The sequence below is a fragment of the Lithobates pipiens genome, unplaced genomic scaffold (genome assembly GCF_037356315.1).
Source record: "Lithobates pipiens isolate NorthernLeopardFrog02 unplaced genomic scaffold, aLitPip1_a1.2 Scaffold_16, whole genome shotgun sequence".
In the NCBI taxonomy this organism is placed as follows: Eukaryota; Metazoa; Chordata; class Amphibia; order Anura; family Ranidae; genus Lithobates; species Lithobates pipiens.
The window spans coordinates 216,053,540-216,070,318 of NW_027507748.1; the positions used below are offsets into that span (position 1 = coordinate 216,053,540).

At 42.7% G+C, this 16,779-nt stretch overlaps 1 protein-coding gene across 4 annotated transcripts in view; it reads left to right on the plus strand.

Annotated features, from left to right (window-relative positions):
• The window catches only part of SYTL1 (synaptotagmin like 1), a 107,197-nt gene that overhangs the window by 72,696 nt on the left and 17,722 nt on the right, over positions 1-16,779 (plus strand). For all 4 annotated transcript variants that reach the window (XM_077481022.1, XM_077481021.1, XM_077481023.1 and 1 more), the window contains exons 9-12: positions 2,909-3,075; positions 5,650-5,752; positions 9,877-10,038; positions 14,015-14,093. In XM_077481022.1, the coding sequence (XP_077337148.1) occupies positions 2,909-3,075; positions 5,650-5,752; positions 9,877-10,038; positions 14,015-14,093 (511 nt within the window). The remainder of the gene's footprint in view (positions 1-2,908; positions 3,076-5,649; positions 5,753-9,876; positions 10,039-14,014; positions 14,094-16,779) is intronic.

The window sequence follows — 16,779 nt, forward strand, 5'->3', positions numbered from 1 at the left end:
CAAATTGAGAAACCACCTTCTTCATATTTAAGAGTGTCCATTCACATAGCATAGCTTACATAAGGACACAAATTGCTGTTTACCTTTTTAAATGCTCTTTTCTGAAAATCCAGAACTCAAAAATCCTGCTTCAGCTGGGATTAAAATTTCAGCCAAGTTTGGATAAACTGGTCGACCTTTGCTTAGTGAGTGGCCCTGTTGGCTCCCACCCAGCTGACTTCCTTCAAATGAAAAATCAAAAGGAGTTGAGATGGAAATTGACGCCTGAAAAGTAACTGCATCCAGTCAGTGTTTAAGTATTCTGACAGCCACTGGTGCTGGCTGTCATAGAACAATAGCAGGGACATTCATCTACATTGTATATTGTGAATGTAGGAATCTGAATGAAAAAAAAAAAAAAAATCTAATAATGTATGGTCAGCTTTATTTCTCCCTTGATATGTAATGTTTATGAAGGGGCAGATTTCTTTATCACTTGTTAACTAGATGTGCAGGACTGTCTGTCCTAAAAGAGAGTTGGAGATCTGAGTCTTTTGACTCCAGTTTGTACCTCTACATTACCACCTTTTCAAAGCAAAAGAAGCTGCGGCATGAATAGGAACACATAACAAACATATAGGGGGTTCTCAAATGTGACCGCAAAAGTAGAAATGCACTTTTCTGGTCTGAAAGTGATATTTTTAAGAAGTGATATCATGTACCAAGAAAATAAAAGCTGAACAAAACAATGCGACTGGGTTGATTTACTAAAACTGAAGAGAGCAAAATCTGGTGCAGCTTTGCATAGTGGCTTGTTCAATTAAGGTTACTTTCACACTGCAGCACCCAGGCCATTAGCGTTAAAGCGTTGCTCATTTTTGCTGAGCTTTTCAGCCGCTAGTGGGGTGCTTTTAACCCCAAAGAAGGGGTTGCAGCGCTTCCAAAGAACTTTTCAGGCACTTTGGAAGCGCTTCCAATTCATTTCAATGGGCAAGGTGATTTGGGAGCGCTGTATACAGCGCTCCCAAACCACCCCAAAGACGCTTCTTGCAGGACTTTTCCTAACGTCCCACAAGCGCACACTGAAATTAATGGGAGGCGGTTTTCAGGCGTTATTTCTAGCACTAAAACGTCTGAAAACTGCCTCAGTGTGAAACTGGCCTAAAAGAGAAGTTGGGATATAAAATAACAAACAGTCATACTCACCTAGATAGCTGCAGCACTAATCCCAATTGCAGCTGTCCCCCACCGCCTCTAGACCAATTACTGAGCGATCAAAGACAGCTGATTGCTTGGTTCTCAGTCTCCTGTGAGCAGAGAGCCGGTGACTGTTACATCACCGGCTCTCTGCTCTGCTTGGAGTGCTGGGCCGTGAAGTGGGCCGGAGCAACTGGCTCAGACCCTCAGCAGCTGGCTGAGAGACTGAACCAGCTGCCGGTCCAGGCATGTGGGTGTCAAGTCAGGATTGATCCAGCTCCTGGACTGGCTAAGCGATGCCAGCCAACTGTGAACTTTAGTCCGCGGTCAGGGCAGGACTTAGGGTGGTGGGGGCCCCTGGGCTTGAGTAATTTTCGGGCCCTACCTTCTATATATATTACCATATTTATCGGCATATAACACGCGCCGGCGTATAACACACCCTCCGTTTAGGAGGGAATTTTAAGGAAAAAACTTACATTTAAATGCCCATCAATGCAGCCTTATCAGTGTCCATCTGCAGCCTTGTCAGTATAGCCTTGTCATTTGCAGCCTTGTCATTGCAGTCTTGAAGTTTAAAAATGGCGCCGCCGAGATACAGAGTCCTGTGTATCTCGGGTCTTCTCGAGGTCCCGAGCGGAGCCGAGAGTAGCCGAATGTGCTTGGCTCACAGTCATGCCCAGTCCCTTTGTTATGTCCATCATAGGGTGGGACTGGGCATGACTGTGAGCGGAGCTGAGCCGAGTACACTCGGCTATGTATCCCTGCGGGGCCCCCTATTGGGCGGGGCCCATGGGCTTGAGCCTAGTGAAGCTCAATGGTAAGGCTGCTTTCACACTGCAGCGGGAGCGGCGTCGGCGGTAAAGTGCCGCTATTTTTAGCGGCGCTTTACCGTCGTTTTAGCGGCAGTGTGCGGGCGCTAGTGGGGTGGTTTTAACCCCCGCTAGCGGCCGAAAAGGGGTTAAACCCGCCCGCAAAGCGCCGCTGCAGCGGCGCTTTGCCGGCGGTATTGCCGCGGTGTCCCATTGATTTCAATGGGTAGGAGCGGTTTAGGAGCGGTGAATACACCGCTCCTTCACCGCTGCAAAGATGCGGCTGGCAGGACTTTTTTCACCGTCCTGCCAGCGCATCGCTCCAGTGTGAAAGCCTTCCGGCTTTCACACTGGAGTTAAAGGGGCCGGTTTTTTTCAGGCGTTACACAGGCGCTATTTTTAGCGCTGTAACGCCTGAATACCGCCCCAGTGTGAAAGCAGCCTAAGTCCAGCCCTGTCCGCGGTTGACTGAAAATGGGTTACAGGAGTGCAGAACAAAGTGCACAACTGTGATCCATAGGAGAAGTAGGGTCAAAAGAGCTACTTCTTCTTTAAGCTTTGGCAGAAAAAAAAACTGGAAGCTAATTGGATTCTATACCGCACTCACCAGTTTTAGTAAATCAACCCCACTCAGTCTATGGTGTGTTGCTACAAGAAGACAATCACTTTTATTTATGTAAAAGGGTAGAAATTGGAGATATAGAAATTAAATAACTTTGGTTAAAAAGTTTACTTCATCGATGATTGTTTATGCCACATATGGATGTAGATGGGGGAATAGTTTTTTTTTTTTATTCTGCCCACTAGCTTAATGAAAGAAACTGATGTATGGTCAGCTTTAATAAATGTTCTGCCTGATCCTGATCAAGATTCAGTCTAGCATTCATAGCTGATTGTGGCACCAAACCTCTCTCTTGCAGCTCTCTGGCAGCATGATGAGCCTGTTCAGTGCAGGTGAAGTCCATTCCCTAGAAGTCCAAGGATGGATCCAATTTTCTCTTCAGTATGATGCATCCAAGAAGGAGCTGAGAATCCTGGTTATACAGTGCAGGGACCTGACAGCGGCCCACAGCCAAACCTCAAACCCGTAAGTTGGGAGGGGGCAAAAAGTGTTTTTAAAAAAATTGATAAATTAGCAGCACAATGAGGTTTATCCACTAATTAGTGAAACTCAAGCCACCATTCTGCGATTCTAAAGCCAGGTACCCACTACTTTTTTTTTTTTTTTTTCATTTAACCTAGCAGGCTGAAGGAAAAAACCTGACCGCTCAGGAGGAGCTGCTGTACCAACTATGCGATGTTAGTACAGCGGAAACAAGATATAGCTGTGCTGAAATCCCAAAAGCTTGAACATGCATATAATCTATCAGGTGCTAAAGGGGTGTGAAAACTGCACACGACTATATTACAGTACAGTACAGTACAGCGATCTCCCCTGCTGTTCTATTGTGTTCTGACTGGAGGGATGCCCCCCCCCCAGGACACTCCAGTCAGCGCTCTGATGGGGAGCCAATCGGCATACCTTTTTTGGTCATGCCCCTTCGACAGAAGCCAGCCGAATGGAGTACCCATGGGCCAAATGTCAGCCGGTTTCTATTGAACCGGCCGATGCCACCCGACATTCAGCCAGTGTGTACTAAACTTAACTTGGGCTGTCTAATAAAAGCAGGGGTTCGTCTTGATTTGAAGCATCATTTGTAATTTTGGGAATATCTATATGTTGTGCGTGATAAAAATTGAATTAAGCAGTTGAAGGTGTACTTTTTTGCATAGGGAGATTTTAGCAGCTTATGGGAAAATCTGCCTGTTTATAGCCAACATTAATTATTTAAATCGAGAAAGTTATTAACTGCTTGCCGACCAGCCACTGTTATTATACTGCGGCAGGTTGGCACGGCTGCGCAAATCGCCGTAGGTGTATGGAGGTCGCTTTTGATAAGCAATACGGGGCACGCGTTGCACAACGCCTGAACTGATTCGTGTGGCCTGCGGCTATGATGTCCGCCAGCAACCCACAGTCTCTCCTCAGATTGCCAGAACGGGGCTCTGTCAATGTAAATAGACAAATCCCCATTCTGTCAGGGAGGTAGAGAGAGATCTGCTGTTCCTAGTAATCAGGAACAGCGATCTCTCTTTCTCTCTCTACTCCCAGTCAGTTCACTCCACCCCCCAACACAGTTAGAAACACCTCCCTAGGGAAAACTTAACCCCTTGATTGGTCCCTAGTGTTAACCCCTTCCCTGCCAGTGACATTTATACAGTAATCAGTGGCTATTTTTAGCTCTGATCACTGTATAAATATAAATGGTCCCACAAACATGTCAAAAGTGTCCGATCTGTCTGTCGCAATGTTGCAGTACCTTTTAAAAAAAAAAACATTGCTGCTCACCTCCATTACTTTTTAAAAAATAATAATAATAAAAATGCCATAACTATATCCCCTATTTTGTAGACGCTATAAATTTTGTGCAAACCAATCAGCATACACTTATTGTGATTTTTTTTGATTTTTTTTTACCAAAACTATGTAGAAGAATACATATTGGCCTAAACCGATGAAGACGTTTTTTCTTTATTTATTATAGTAAAAAATAGTTTTTTTCAAAATTGCCGCTCTCTTTTTTGTTATTAGCGCAAAAAAAAAAAAACGCAGGAGGTGATCAAATACCACCAAAAGCAAGCTCTATTTGTGGGAAAAAAAGGACAGAAATTTTGTTTGTGTACAATGTCACATGACAGCGCAATTGTCACCTAAAGTGATGCAGTGCCGTATCGCAAAAAAATGGCCCTGTCATTAAGGGAGGTAAATCCTTCCGTGGTTAAAGTGGAAGTTCACTTATAATGGTGAATTCTTTATGCCCCCCCCCCCCTTTTCCCTATTTTGGCACTTTCTTTTGGTGGGGACCAATTCCACCAGAAGTTCTCCAACCCCCCACAGGTTCATCCACAACGTGCAATGCAATTTGCGCATGCACAGTGGGAAGTCGGCTGTGAAGCCACAAGGACTCAAGGAGTCTCAGTCTGCTTCCGACAGTAAACATGTCACGCCAAGGACCCAAAGACCGTTAAAGAACTAACCCTTTTTTTTTTCTAGACTGAAAAAACATTTTAAGTATGTGCTAGGTCTAAAAATGTATATACTAATACTGCGTTACTCAAATCAAATGGAATGGTTGCTGTGGGTTTGGCAGTAGAAACATGATATTCAGCGGGGGTGACACCAAGGTGAGCTGCAGGATTACACATGTTCTTAGTGCTGGGAGCTCCAAAATCTGCAAAAAGAAGAACTAATGCACCATATGTACCAGTAGGAATTTTTCTTCATGTGTAATTCACATGAAGAATGTGTCACATGTGTCATTCATGTGTCATCCACATAGTTTGGTCCTTACTGATTCTCAATAATCGTAAAGCAAGGCAACGAGACACCAAATTATCGTGTTGATTTGCATGATGAAAACCAAACCCAGTTTTAGAAACTGAAGCTAAATTTTATTTATAGATCTAAACAGCTGACATAATGTACATAGACATCTTTGTTTAGTAAGCCATTTTTTCTAACGCTTGATGTTTGAAATATTTCCAGAAATGGATAATTAAATTCTTCTGTTTTGGCCATGACACACTGTACCCTTTGTTTCTTTTTTTTTTATAACACCAGTTATGTGAAATGTTATTTACTACCTGATAAATCTGTACAAGGCAAGAGAAAAACAAAGGTAAAGAAGAAGACCCTGGATCCGCTGTTCAATGAAACTCTGAAGGTTAGTGTGATATAAACTCAATCCTCCTTAATATTTCTAGACTGCCAAGTTGAAGATGACAGATGGCCGTACAAAAGGATGCATATTCTATACCAGGGGTGACCGTCCATTCAGGGCGCACGGGCACTGACCCCCCCCCCCCCCCAGTCCATCGCCGCCTCCCCTATCCATGCGTCCGACCCATTTGAGGACACCAGCACATAGATTCCAATGCGGGGGGGCTGTTTTTTTGAAGTACCAATTAGAGCCAGAGGCTCTAATAGTCTTCAATATAGGGTGGGCTTGGGGGCTCCAATTCCATCCAGGTGTATTACAACACCGAATGAATATTCACTTTTGTAACACTGATCATCCTCCCAGCCAATCAGGCAGCGTGTTTTCACACCAGTCATCCGATTGGCTGAAAGGATAGGCAATTCTATTGGACCCCCAGGTAGAGGAGGGGAGGAGCTGGAAAACACTATTGGAGGAGAGGACTCGGAGTCAAGCCGCTGCACCACACTGCGTGCCACCCACCATGATGGGATAAGTGCCAGACTGACCGGCAAAAGAAAACACCAGCCGCCACTGTTCTATACTGTAGGTGCTATAAATGATTGCGATAGGTACCATCAAAATATCAAAACCCAATAAAAGTTAGCTTGTACCCTGTTGATTCCTGTTGTAAAAGGTAAACTTGTGACCTAGTTATCGTGGTGTACAGATGTTATGCACCACACCAGGGATATGCAATTAGCGGACCTCCAGCTGTTCCAGAACTACAAGTCCCATGAGGCATATCAACAGCCCTGACAGCCCAGACCCTGACAGCCACAAGCATGATACCCAGAGGCAGAGGCATGATGGGACTTGTACTTTTGCAACAGCTGCAGGTCCATGCACTACACAGTAGATGCATCTATCTTGTGAAAAATAATCTTTTTTTTTTGTACGTTATAAATATTTAATTTTATTAATTTAGAAAGAATAGAAGATATAGCTTCGTACCAGTGGCGTAACTAGAACTTTCAGGGCCCCGATGCAAGAAACCATGAAGGGCCCCCCTGAACCTCAGCCAGGGCCCTTCCCTCTGAGTCCGGCGGTGGAACTCCAGGGCGTGGTCACAAGTATGACCTTTGTGAGCCCTGTAGTTCCACCACTGGTATCATTTTTTATTTTTTATTTAATTTTTAGGTGACCCATTGGGGGACTGTCCCTAGGCAGGATGAGGTTCCCGTCCTCAGAAGAGATGAGGTCCTTTTCTACAGGGCATATGAAGTTACTGCCCCCAGGTGAGAAGGGGTCCCTGTCCCCAGGGGAGGTGGGGGTCCCTGTCCCCACGTGAGAAGGGGTCCCTGTCCCCAGGGGGAGATGGAGGGGTATGTAATGGTGTGTGGGGGATGGGGTCCTCTCACTCACCATGACCAAGCTGTAGGCCGCGCACTCATCCATGTTGGCCTGGGCTCCATCCAGTGTGCTGGACGGGCGATCAGCATATCTCCCAGAAAGACCTTTCATCATCTGTGTATGACGGGGGAGGAGGGGGGCTGGCAGACATGCCTGCAGTGTCCTCCGGGGGGCTCTCATAGGGCTGAACTGCATCTGTGTGCTTAAAGATTGTTTACCCGGGAGAAGTATGCAGTGCAGTGTGGGCCGTCCTGGGGGGGGGGGGGGGGGCAGGACTCTGGCTGAGGAGAACAGACATCAGACTGAGTGGCAATGCATGGAGCAGGAGAGGGGTACTCTGAGGAGCCGGCTGATGACACAGGTCATGCAGGGAATGCACAACTAAAGAGTAGCTAGTGCGATAGTCGAGCATGGAGCTCTGCTAGTCGCCCTCCACCTCCAGCCACCCGTGTGCATGGTGCACTGGTACCCCTAGCTGCCTATGCTGCTGCAGGCCATATGTAGAGGGGGTTGCATGGGCCCCCTGCATCACAGGGCCCGGTTGCGGTCGCTACCGCTGCACCCCCTATAGTTACGCCCCTGCTTCGTACATAAGAACAATAGGTACAAAATTCAGTCACAAAGTTACAGGTGGGATCATATAGAAGGGACATGGCATCTTACAACAAAATGAACCTATGTCATTAGTAGAAAATAAATTGTTCAAGACTCATTGGTTCACAACAGAAGTGAGAATAAAGCCTCATACACATGATTGGACTTTGTACAAACTTTCCCGTGGAACTTGTTAAGCATACACACGATCTGACTTTTTCAGCCAACTTTCACCAAATCACGTGATTTTTCTGCTCTTTACCACCGCCTTTGGTCAACTTCTGTATTGTTGTCTGATCTTTTGCATTGGTTCTGAGAATGCGTGTTTGTAAATTCCTATGGTTTTCTGTACACACGATCGGTCTTTGCTCCATCGGACCTATGTTGTCAAAAAGTTTGTCCGTTTGCAAAAGTCCTATGAAAACCGAAAAAGTTTGTCCGATGGAGCGTACACACGGTCAGATGTTGCCTTAAAACAGCTAATTTGCATGTTTGTTGTCAAAAAGTCATATCGCGTGTACGGGCCTTAAGAATATCTTTTGCATAAAAATCCTAAGATCTTGTATATGGTATCTGCAAATAAATAACAAAAATGAAAAGAAATAAAATAAAAATGTCTTAAAATGTTTAGTGGTCCACATTTAAAAATGCAGATAAAGAAAAAAAAACTGACTAAACAATAGACACCATGATTTATAAAATGCACATACATGAACAAACACGGAGAAAAAAATAAATATTTAGGGTAGCATACATTTTAAGATGATCATTTGCATTCAGGATTAAATAAATATAAATAAATAAATATATATAAATACAAATAAATCAATATAAATTGGGTGTAAATAAATGATTGTGCTCACCTGTGTGTCATCTGCACCACTTTCAATGGTGGCAAAGTTCACCTTCACAATCTTGCTGCAGAAAAGATTAGGCACTGTATAACAATCAGAATAAATGATGGGAGGAAGGAGTCCTGTTAGGGAACCTACCAAATTTTAACACACATCCTTAGAAAATTTTATTAAAAAAAGACCCTAACAAGAAGATGTAGGACTTTACAGGTACCAAGTATGCATCAAAAGTCAATATTTTATTTTACAAAACGTTAAAAAGCATATATGACACATAACAAGACAAAGATATTGCATGTCAACATTATAAGTATGTGAATTTGTATTTATATATTGTCATTCATCATCCCCGCTCCATTTGGCAATGGATTGGTTGCTGTAACTTCAAAGTTTGTAGGCACTGTATAAGTGGACACTAGAGAGCATATACTTTTCCATAGGGTGGTGAATCTGTCAATTTCTGCATACCGGCAGTTTCATGCACAATACAGCACAGTTCATAAAAAAAGGACATAGATAATTTTTTATATTAGACAGTCAAGTTGTCTTGAGCTTTAAATAACTATAACAGCTTTAAGTCCCTATGCCTTCAATACTTTTCAAACACAAAACAAAATTATATTTTTTTTCCATAAAATGAGCCATAAATATTTAACTTTTTCATCTTTTGAATATCCCTTGCATGGCAACAGTTAAACTCTAATCCTAGGTTGATTTTGTAATCTAGTGTGTCCCAGGAGTATAAATTATGTAAAGGTTCCATGCTAAAGTACGAAGACTTGATACAGCTTGAAATATAAATGCACAGATATCATGCTGAGTTTATAAGCAAACAGGACTCTAATACTTACTGCATATTCATTTTGTTCTATAACTTAGGCAGGCCATAGGTTATGCAATTTTCTTTCCTTCCACAGGTGAAAGGAAAGAAAATTTCTAGATTTCCCCCAACAAACAGTGTTGATGAGGGAATCCCTCCTGCAGTGCTATTGTGTTCTACATAATGATTAGTGTTGCCAGTTATAGCCAGCTGCACAAATTGTGCGGGAAAAAAAACCCAACAGGCTGGTTGTACACTTGTTGATCAATAGATAGACTTATGTACAACCAGGATGCCCATACATGGATAGAAATTTGTCCAGTCGCTGTTGGTTGGACATGTGAGACTAAAAAGGTTGAGCTAATCGTCGACTATATTCTATCACTTACCATAGTATTTAATGGGTGCTTATTAAACCATTGAACCACAGATGGTGTTTGTGAATGACAGTGTCTCTTTCTGTATGATAGTACAAACTTGAAAGATCAGAGATACAAAGTCGTTTTCTAAACCTGTCCGTGTGGCATCGGGGATCATTGGCCCGGAACGCTTTCCTAGGAGAGGTAGAACTGGATCTTGCAACCTGGGACTGGACCCAAACTCAGCCAGCCTGGCACAACCTTCAGCCAAGGGTGAGTTTTCATAAAATTACATTGCTATTATGCTATTTTTTTAACTTTTCAAGATCCATTTAGCTATAAATTGAGCTAAATTCAGAGAGAAATTATGAAAGGTTATGTATGTGTAAGAGCACATCAGTCCATAACCAATACCAGGTGAGAGAGAAGGGAGGACAGACACACAAACACACACAAAAAAAATAAAAATTAATATGTTCGCTTTTGGAGTATGTTTCAAATTACGGTGTAACATGTTGCATGCTCCAAGCCCCCCTCACCTGCTCCCCCCCTTTAGCATTGGTAGGGGGTTCCTCTCCCCAAACAAGCTATCACATTTAAAAATTGGTATGGCTGTGCTGGACTATGCCCTCACAGCTGTATCATTCATTCGCAGCAATCTGTGAATGAGAAACTACAAGTCCCATTTCCACTGTGGCAGACAGCTTGCAGTTCTCAATGGACCTCGAGGGCACTGATGAGCACCCTCCTAGTCCATTCACAAGCCCTGAAGCTTTAAAACAGAAAGCCTATCTTGTCTGTAGGAGCCTAACATTGCACCTGTGATCCACTGATCGTGGGTACAATACTTTTCTGGTCCCCTGGGGAAAAAAATGTAATTCTCAATTTAATTTTTTTTCCCTGAAGCTGAACTTAGACTTTAAAGTGTATGTCATAATGTAGAGTATAAGATTTCATTTGAGCCCAGTCTTGCCACAAAGAGTTAATCCAGCTCTGAGCAATCCTCTTTTATTGTTCAGTGCGATACATCTTGACAAACAGAGAAAAACTTGAGAAAAACAAATCCTCCCCCTTGCTGTGAGTGAGGTGATTTACATATCTTGTGCATTAGCCTAAGAGACATGCATTATTTTTTAATTCCCTCCCAATCCTTTCTTCTGCTGCTCTGCAAGGATTGGCTGTTCCACACCTCTGCATGATTTGGCATGCTGAAGTCATGTGGGGACTTTTTGGGGGTTTTGACTGTATGTTAGTGATCATAGCACAAGTTCAGTGTAAGAAAAACACAGGAGAAAATGCATGTTGATAAGGGGAGTGTAGAGGTGGGCGGGGAGTCTACTGACATCACGACTCCACCCATCCGCCCTGGAAAACAGACCCATCCACAAAATCTGCAGTTTTTCGAGTCTCATAGCAGACAGAGGGGAGACATTTGACAGAAAAGTATACATGCAGGAGGCATGCATAGCCTTCTAGATAACCAATATTGCAGTAGTTTAGAAAGGATGAGAGTGGGTTTACATTTACTCTAAGGGTAGTAATAAGAAAACTAGCTAGCATGCACTTAAAATGTTCAGTTTAAGTAAATAAATCATGTATAGGGTAACGATGGACATACATGTGGAAATTTTGGAAGTTTTCCTTTAGCTTTTGATTGAGTTAAAAAGCAATTGAAATTGTAGTGAAAATTGAATGAAAATGTCTTTCTGCTGCTAATGCAGTGATTTACATCAACTTCACAGCAGTGCTGATTGATTGGTGATTCAAAACTGAAAAACAAATGAAACCTTCAATGGCAGATTGTTGTGTATTTAGTCTCACATGGCTTTTCTTTATTGAAAGCTGACGGTAAGCTTCCAGGGTTTTCAAAAATGATATGAGCTAATAACTTACTTTGCTGTCTGCCTGTGTTGGCTGTTATCATTAAAGTGGTTGTTAAGCCACTGACTATATACACTTTTCAACATCCGCTCTGTTTAATTATGTAACGTGCTTCTGTGTCTGTGCTTTGTAAAAATAAGCAGCTATATACCTGATTTGTGAGCGCTGATCGGCAATCACGTGACCCACCAGCTCTCTCCTCTCTCAGCCTGACAGCTGCAGTGGGCAGGGCTGAGGATCCCTCGCTGACGTCAGTCAGGAGGGGAGGAGGAGAGGAGAGAGATGGCGGATCACGTGATCGCTGATCAGTGCTTGCAGATCAGGTATAAAGCTGCTTATTTTACAAGGCACAGACACAGTAGCACCTTACATAATTAAACAGAGCGGATAGTGAAAAAAAAGGAACTGTAATTTGAGCAGAAGGAGCCGAGGGGCGGACAGCTGACAGGCAGGGAGGGGGGGGCAGGGGAGAGCACAGAGGAGGACACAGGAGAGCTGCAGATGATGGAGGCACATAAACTGACCACAGTGTCAGGGCTCAGCAGCCTTGATAAACCGTGGTCAGTCTAGAAAGGGAAAGGGTAGAAAATGGCAGGAACAGACAGGTTTTTTAGGTGTTACATGGGGCTAAATTTCACAGCACAAGCACTGTGCTGTATTACATGCTTTAAAGGCGCAGGATCAATTTTTTTTTTTAGGTTAACAAACGCTTTAACTTCTAAGCTCCTAGCTCTTTCTGTGAACTACAGAACACCATTTAAATGTGGAGATAAGGAGAGGGGGGGTGTTCCATAGTCCTAGCACATGTTTTCAGTTACAGTTCCTACACATACAGTACAGGGAGTGAGAATTTTCAGCCTAAGACAAGGGGTGTTTTACTGGCAAAAAATCCCCATGTAAAAATAAAGCCTAAAAAAGAAAAATAATGCAACCGCCTCATCTAAAGTCAGGTAAACTGCAATATATTACAGTTTCCTTAATGGTTTTACATACACTTTTCAGCTTTTCATCCATAATTATTTCTACTAGTCCCATATACACTATATTACCAAAAGTATGAACTTTAATTGCATCCCAGTCTTAGTCCATAGGGTTCAATATTGAGTACAGAGTTGAAGCTGTTATAGCTGCAAAGGGTGGGCCAACTCAATATTGAACCCTAAGGACTAAGACTGGGATGCCATTAAAGTTCATGTGCATGTAAAGGCAGGCATCCCAATACTTTTGGTAATATAGTGCATCTCTGCCTCCTCCTTTTAAGGTAGGGTAACTTGGGAAGATTTTAGCCTTTAGGGGTCTATGGATAAAATACCTGCTTTGCAAATTTGCATTTGAAAGTCACAAATAATACCTGTAATGGTTGTAATATGTGTGAAATGTAATTTTCTATTGCTTTTGCAGGGCAAAGTCATTGAACAAATATAGACATGACCATATTTGATCAATTAATTGACCAAATGTAGTCATATCAATTTTTGTTCAATTATGTCACCTGGGAGACCCCCATTTTGTTTATTTCAGTGTCAGGGACCAAGAGATGTAATTTGGCACAAAGAAACCAAGGGGATTGAACGTGTCAGTGGTCAACATTCTTTTGGCTCTTCAGCAGACATCATTCATGGTGATTGACATGGCTCTGCATCGCAGGACAACATGACTGATGGTGGACCTAAAGGGCTTTGTGTGAAATGTTGGGGAGGACCCCCTGCTATTTTTTTTCACACTGTCCTTGTCGCTTTGTTTACATTCACTTGTCAGCTGGGTGCACCCCCTCCCCCCACCACCGGGTCATGGTTGTGGGAAAGAGGCCCTTGTCCTAGTCAACATGGGGACAAGGTACTTTGCCAGAAAAGTTCCCCCGGCAAGGTATTCCCCTTGTTAAAGGAGTCCGCAGCTGACAGCTCAATGTGCTGGTAGGGGTAGACAGTGATTGCTAGGACGCCAGCATCTGATGGCTCCCGAAAAACCAGGAGACCTGGCAGGAAACATTCACAATTAGCAGCCCCTACTAAATGTTTTAGTTGCTGCTTTAGCTCGCCAGGTTTGGCTTGACAGAACACCTGTCTAATCGGTTATTTGCTAAACCTCTCAAACAGTGAACGAACCTGCAGCTCATAAGAATTTTACACAGTGCAGAGATTTCCCCCTCTGGTTGAATGTTCTTAACCTATAGTGTTAAGGTATTTTCTGGTGGAATATTCCCATACGTCTCTTTTAGGGCTTTTTTTTTTTAGGATTGACTGTTAGGGAATGTTACATTCTCCCTAAAAACATGCAATAGAAGCTTGACATTTCACAAATATTATGGATATTATTAAAACCTTCAGTTATCATGGTGCAGACATATGATCGATCATATCTCCCACAGACTCCACTCTCACCAGAATTTTTATATAGTCGGGGAAGGCTTAACTTGGCGGCCAAGTTTACTCCTCAGGGAGCTGAAGGTGAGTTTATATTTGTATTTCATTTTTATCCATAAAACAAGAGTAAAAAAAGCAGAGAACCATAAATTTTGCCTATGAATCACATGCTGAGACTTTTTCTGCGTTATTATTCAAAATATGTTCCCCTAAACCTGGGTGGAATCTGTGCCTAGGGGGTTGCCTTGAACGTTATGCTGAATATGTTTCTATGTAGACCGAGTGTTTACATATGATACGCTGTATGTTTTCCTCTGTGCTTACTGTGGATTATGTACACGTTTTAATGTAAGAGAAATCCTGTCCTGAATTTAACTTTGGTTTATTTTCAAAGAAAATGAACAAATTCAATAATAATAAAAAAAAAAATACTGAAAGTCAAAAAAGCTGAATATTAAATATGGTACAGTATGGTACAGTAAGTGAAATGTAAGTTGAAAGTAACCGTGAGTCCAGTTTTTCCCAAATTAACGATATTCCAAATCTGCAATATTCTGTTATGGTAGAAACATATTTTTGGTCAACCTTTAATAAAAGGAAAAAAGGACAATTTTGATTTAAGGTGTTAGATCAAGATATTGTTAAACCTGCAGCTATGTCCATTGAGTAAGTAGTTTGAGACCAATGGGTTATAATGCTGCCTTCAGTGAATTGTGACACTGGCTAACACATATTTTTTAACAATCAATCAAAACATTTATATGGTGCTTGAGCTGGTCTCAATAAAGCAGTCCTCTGGGAAGGCATACCCTTAGTAATAGATTTGGCGGCCCTACCCAGACCCGGAATATTACTCTCAGTTCAAGTGCATTCAATACTATGCCTCATAAGCTGAGCATCCCATGACCTTGAGCAGCAGTCTGCTCTTTGAAAATGCGTCCCCCAACCTTTCTAGCTGGGGTTTGATGTGATAATGTTCCATTGGAAAACAATCGGTCAGTTACGAAGAACCAAGGATACTCCTGCACTGTTCTCCCAAAGCACCTTTGACTTTATCAGAGGACGGATATCCCCTTGTAGAAGTTCTACTGAATTTTTCCTGTCGCTATTGCAGACAGTAAAACCTTTGTGAATGCCCTAGGAGAGATGTACAGACCGAAGGGGAGGCACTGAAACTAGTAGATGAATTAGGACAAGTAGGTGTCTGATAAACATCTAGTCTCCCAGATTTATCAATAATAGAATTGATTGGAGGTTTTCTATCTTGCATGACTCCAACATCCTGTGCTTGAGTTTTGTTTTTTTCTTAAACTTTAGCACTGAGCACAGATTACCTGATGTCAATTTTTTTTATTTTTTTGCTAGGAACAGGAGGTGAACCGAATGCTCATTTCCTCCGGGAAACTGGAACCTTCATGATTGCTAGTTTTTTATTTAATCTGCCTACAAACTGGACCAGATTTTTTTGCTTCTCCATCAACTCTGGTAGCCTGGTTGACTGCAAGAGATTGAAAGGTGGACATCCCACCTATCAATGTTATATAGTTTTTTTTTTTTTTTTAAGGCGGGATCAACCAGCTATGGCTTAAGCCAAAATGCCCCCTTGCCGTGACCGTGGGCAACACCGCTCTTGAAAAACATCAATTGACATCTACTGACACATCCGCCAATTTCAGCTCTTACAAAGCTGTTACCACCTTGTCTCTTCACTTCTTCCTGAAGGGCTTCTTTAAATGGATACTCTACTTTGTTTTCAATCTGCTGGGCTGTAATTTTCTGAAAAATGCAATGCAATATGATTATCTGGGAGGTGCTCTGTACACAGAATGTGTAAATAACACCCCCTGAAACATAATTTCTTGCTTGTGTGACTGACAGAAATTTGCACCAATATACAAATCAGATGTTTGACATCCACTGCAACAAAAATGTCATTTTTGGTAAGATTCTCCCAATAGGAAATCACGTCTAAAGGGGTGCAGACCCTGCCACTTTCCTCAGAGTCCCGCAGGTGCAGCAGCTGGTTGATAATTATGAAACCCCTCCCATTTGACTCACTCCGCACATGGGCCGGTTATTGCTGGTCTGCCACCACCTGCAGATGCTACAGTACGTAGGAGCACTTCAGATCTAGATCAAATTTTTGGACTAGAGTCTCCTTGAATGTGACAGCAAGCTGACATGTCTTGCCAGCTACGGTACATTAATGATGCATCCACCATCAGAGGAGACTGCAACAGGTTGACCTTTAGCTTTTTTAGGGTATACAGTTTTGAAAGTCTGTTTATATGGGCATTTTTCTCTCATCCCTTCAATTCTTCCTGGATTAACTCTTCCAGTTGTTCAGTGAAGGGAATGAATACTTTCTAGCCTTGGAGAGTTTCTTTCACTTAACCCCAGGCAATTGCGCCCCTAACTGCCCTTGCAAAAAGGCTCTATTGGGCAATCTTTATAGCTTGTGGCCTCTTTAATGCTTTCCTCCCATGGAAATCTTTCCAATTTGGACACCACCTACTGGCTCTGGTTGGAAGTGCTAGGCAATTCAGCCACCGACTTGGGAGTACAGGCTTCATGATCAACTCCTTGGTCGATTCTTTAATCAAGGTGGCTACTTTCCAGACATCCCCTTCTTTGCTCCAAGTGGACTTGACATGCTAGCTTGTCAAGCAGTGACTTTCCACCACAAATGCAGCAACCATTAGGGCTGGTAGCCTGTGGTGTTTGTACACGGGGAGCAATAATAATGAGAGGCGAGATGATGACATTGATC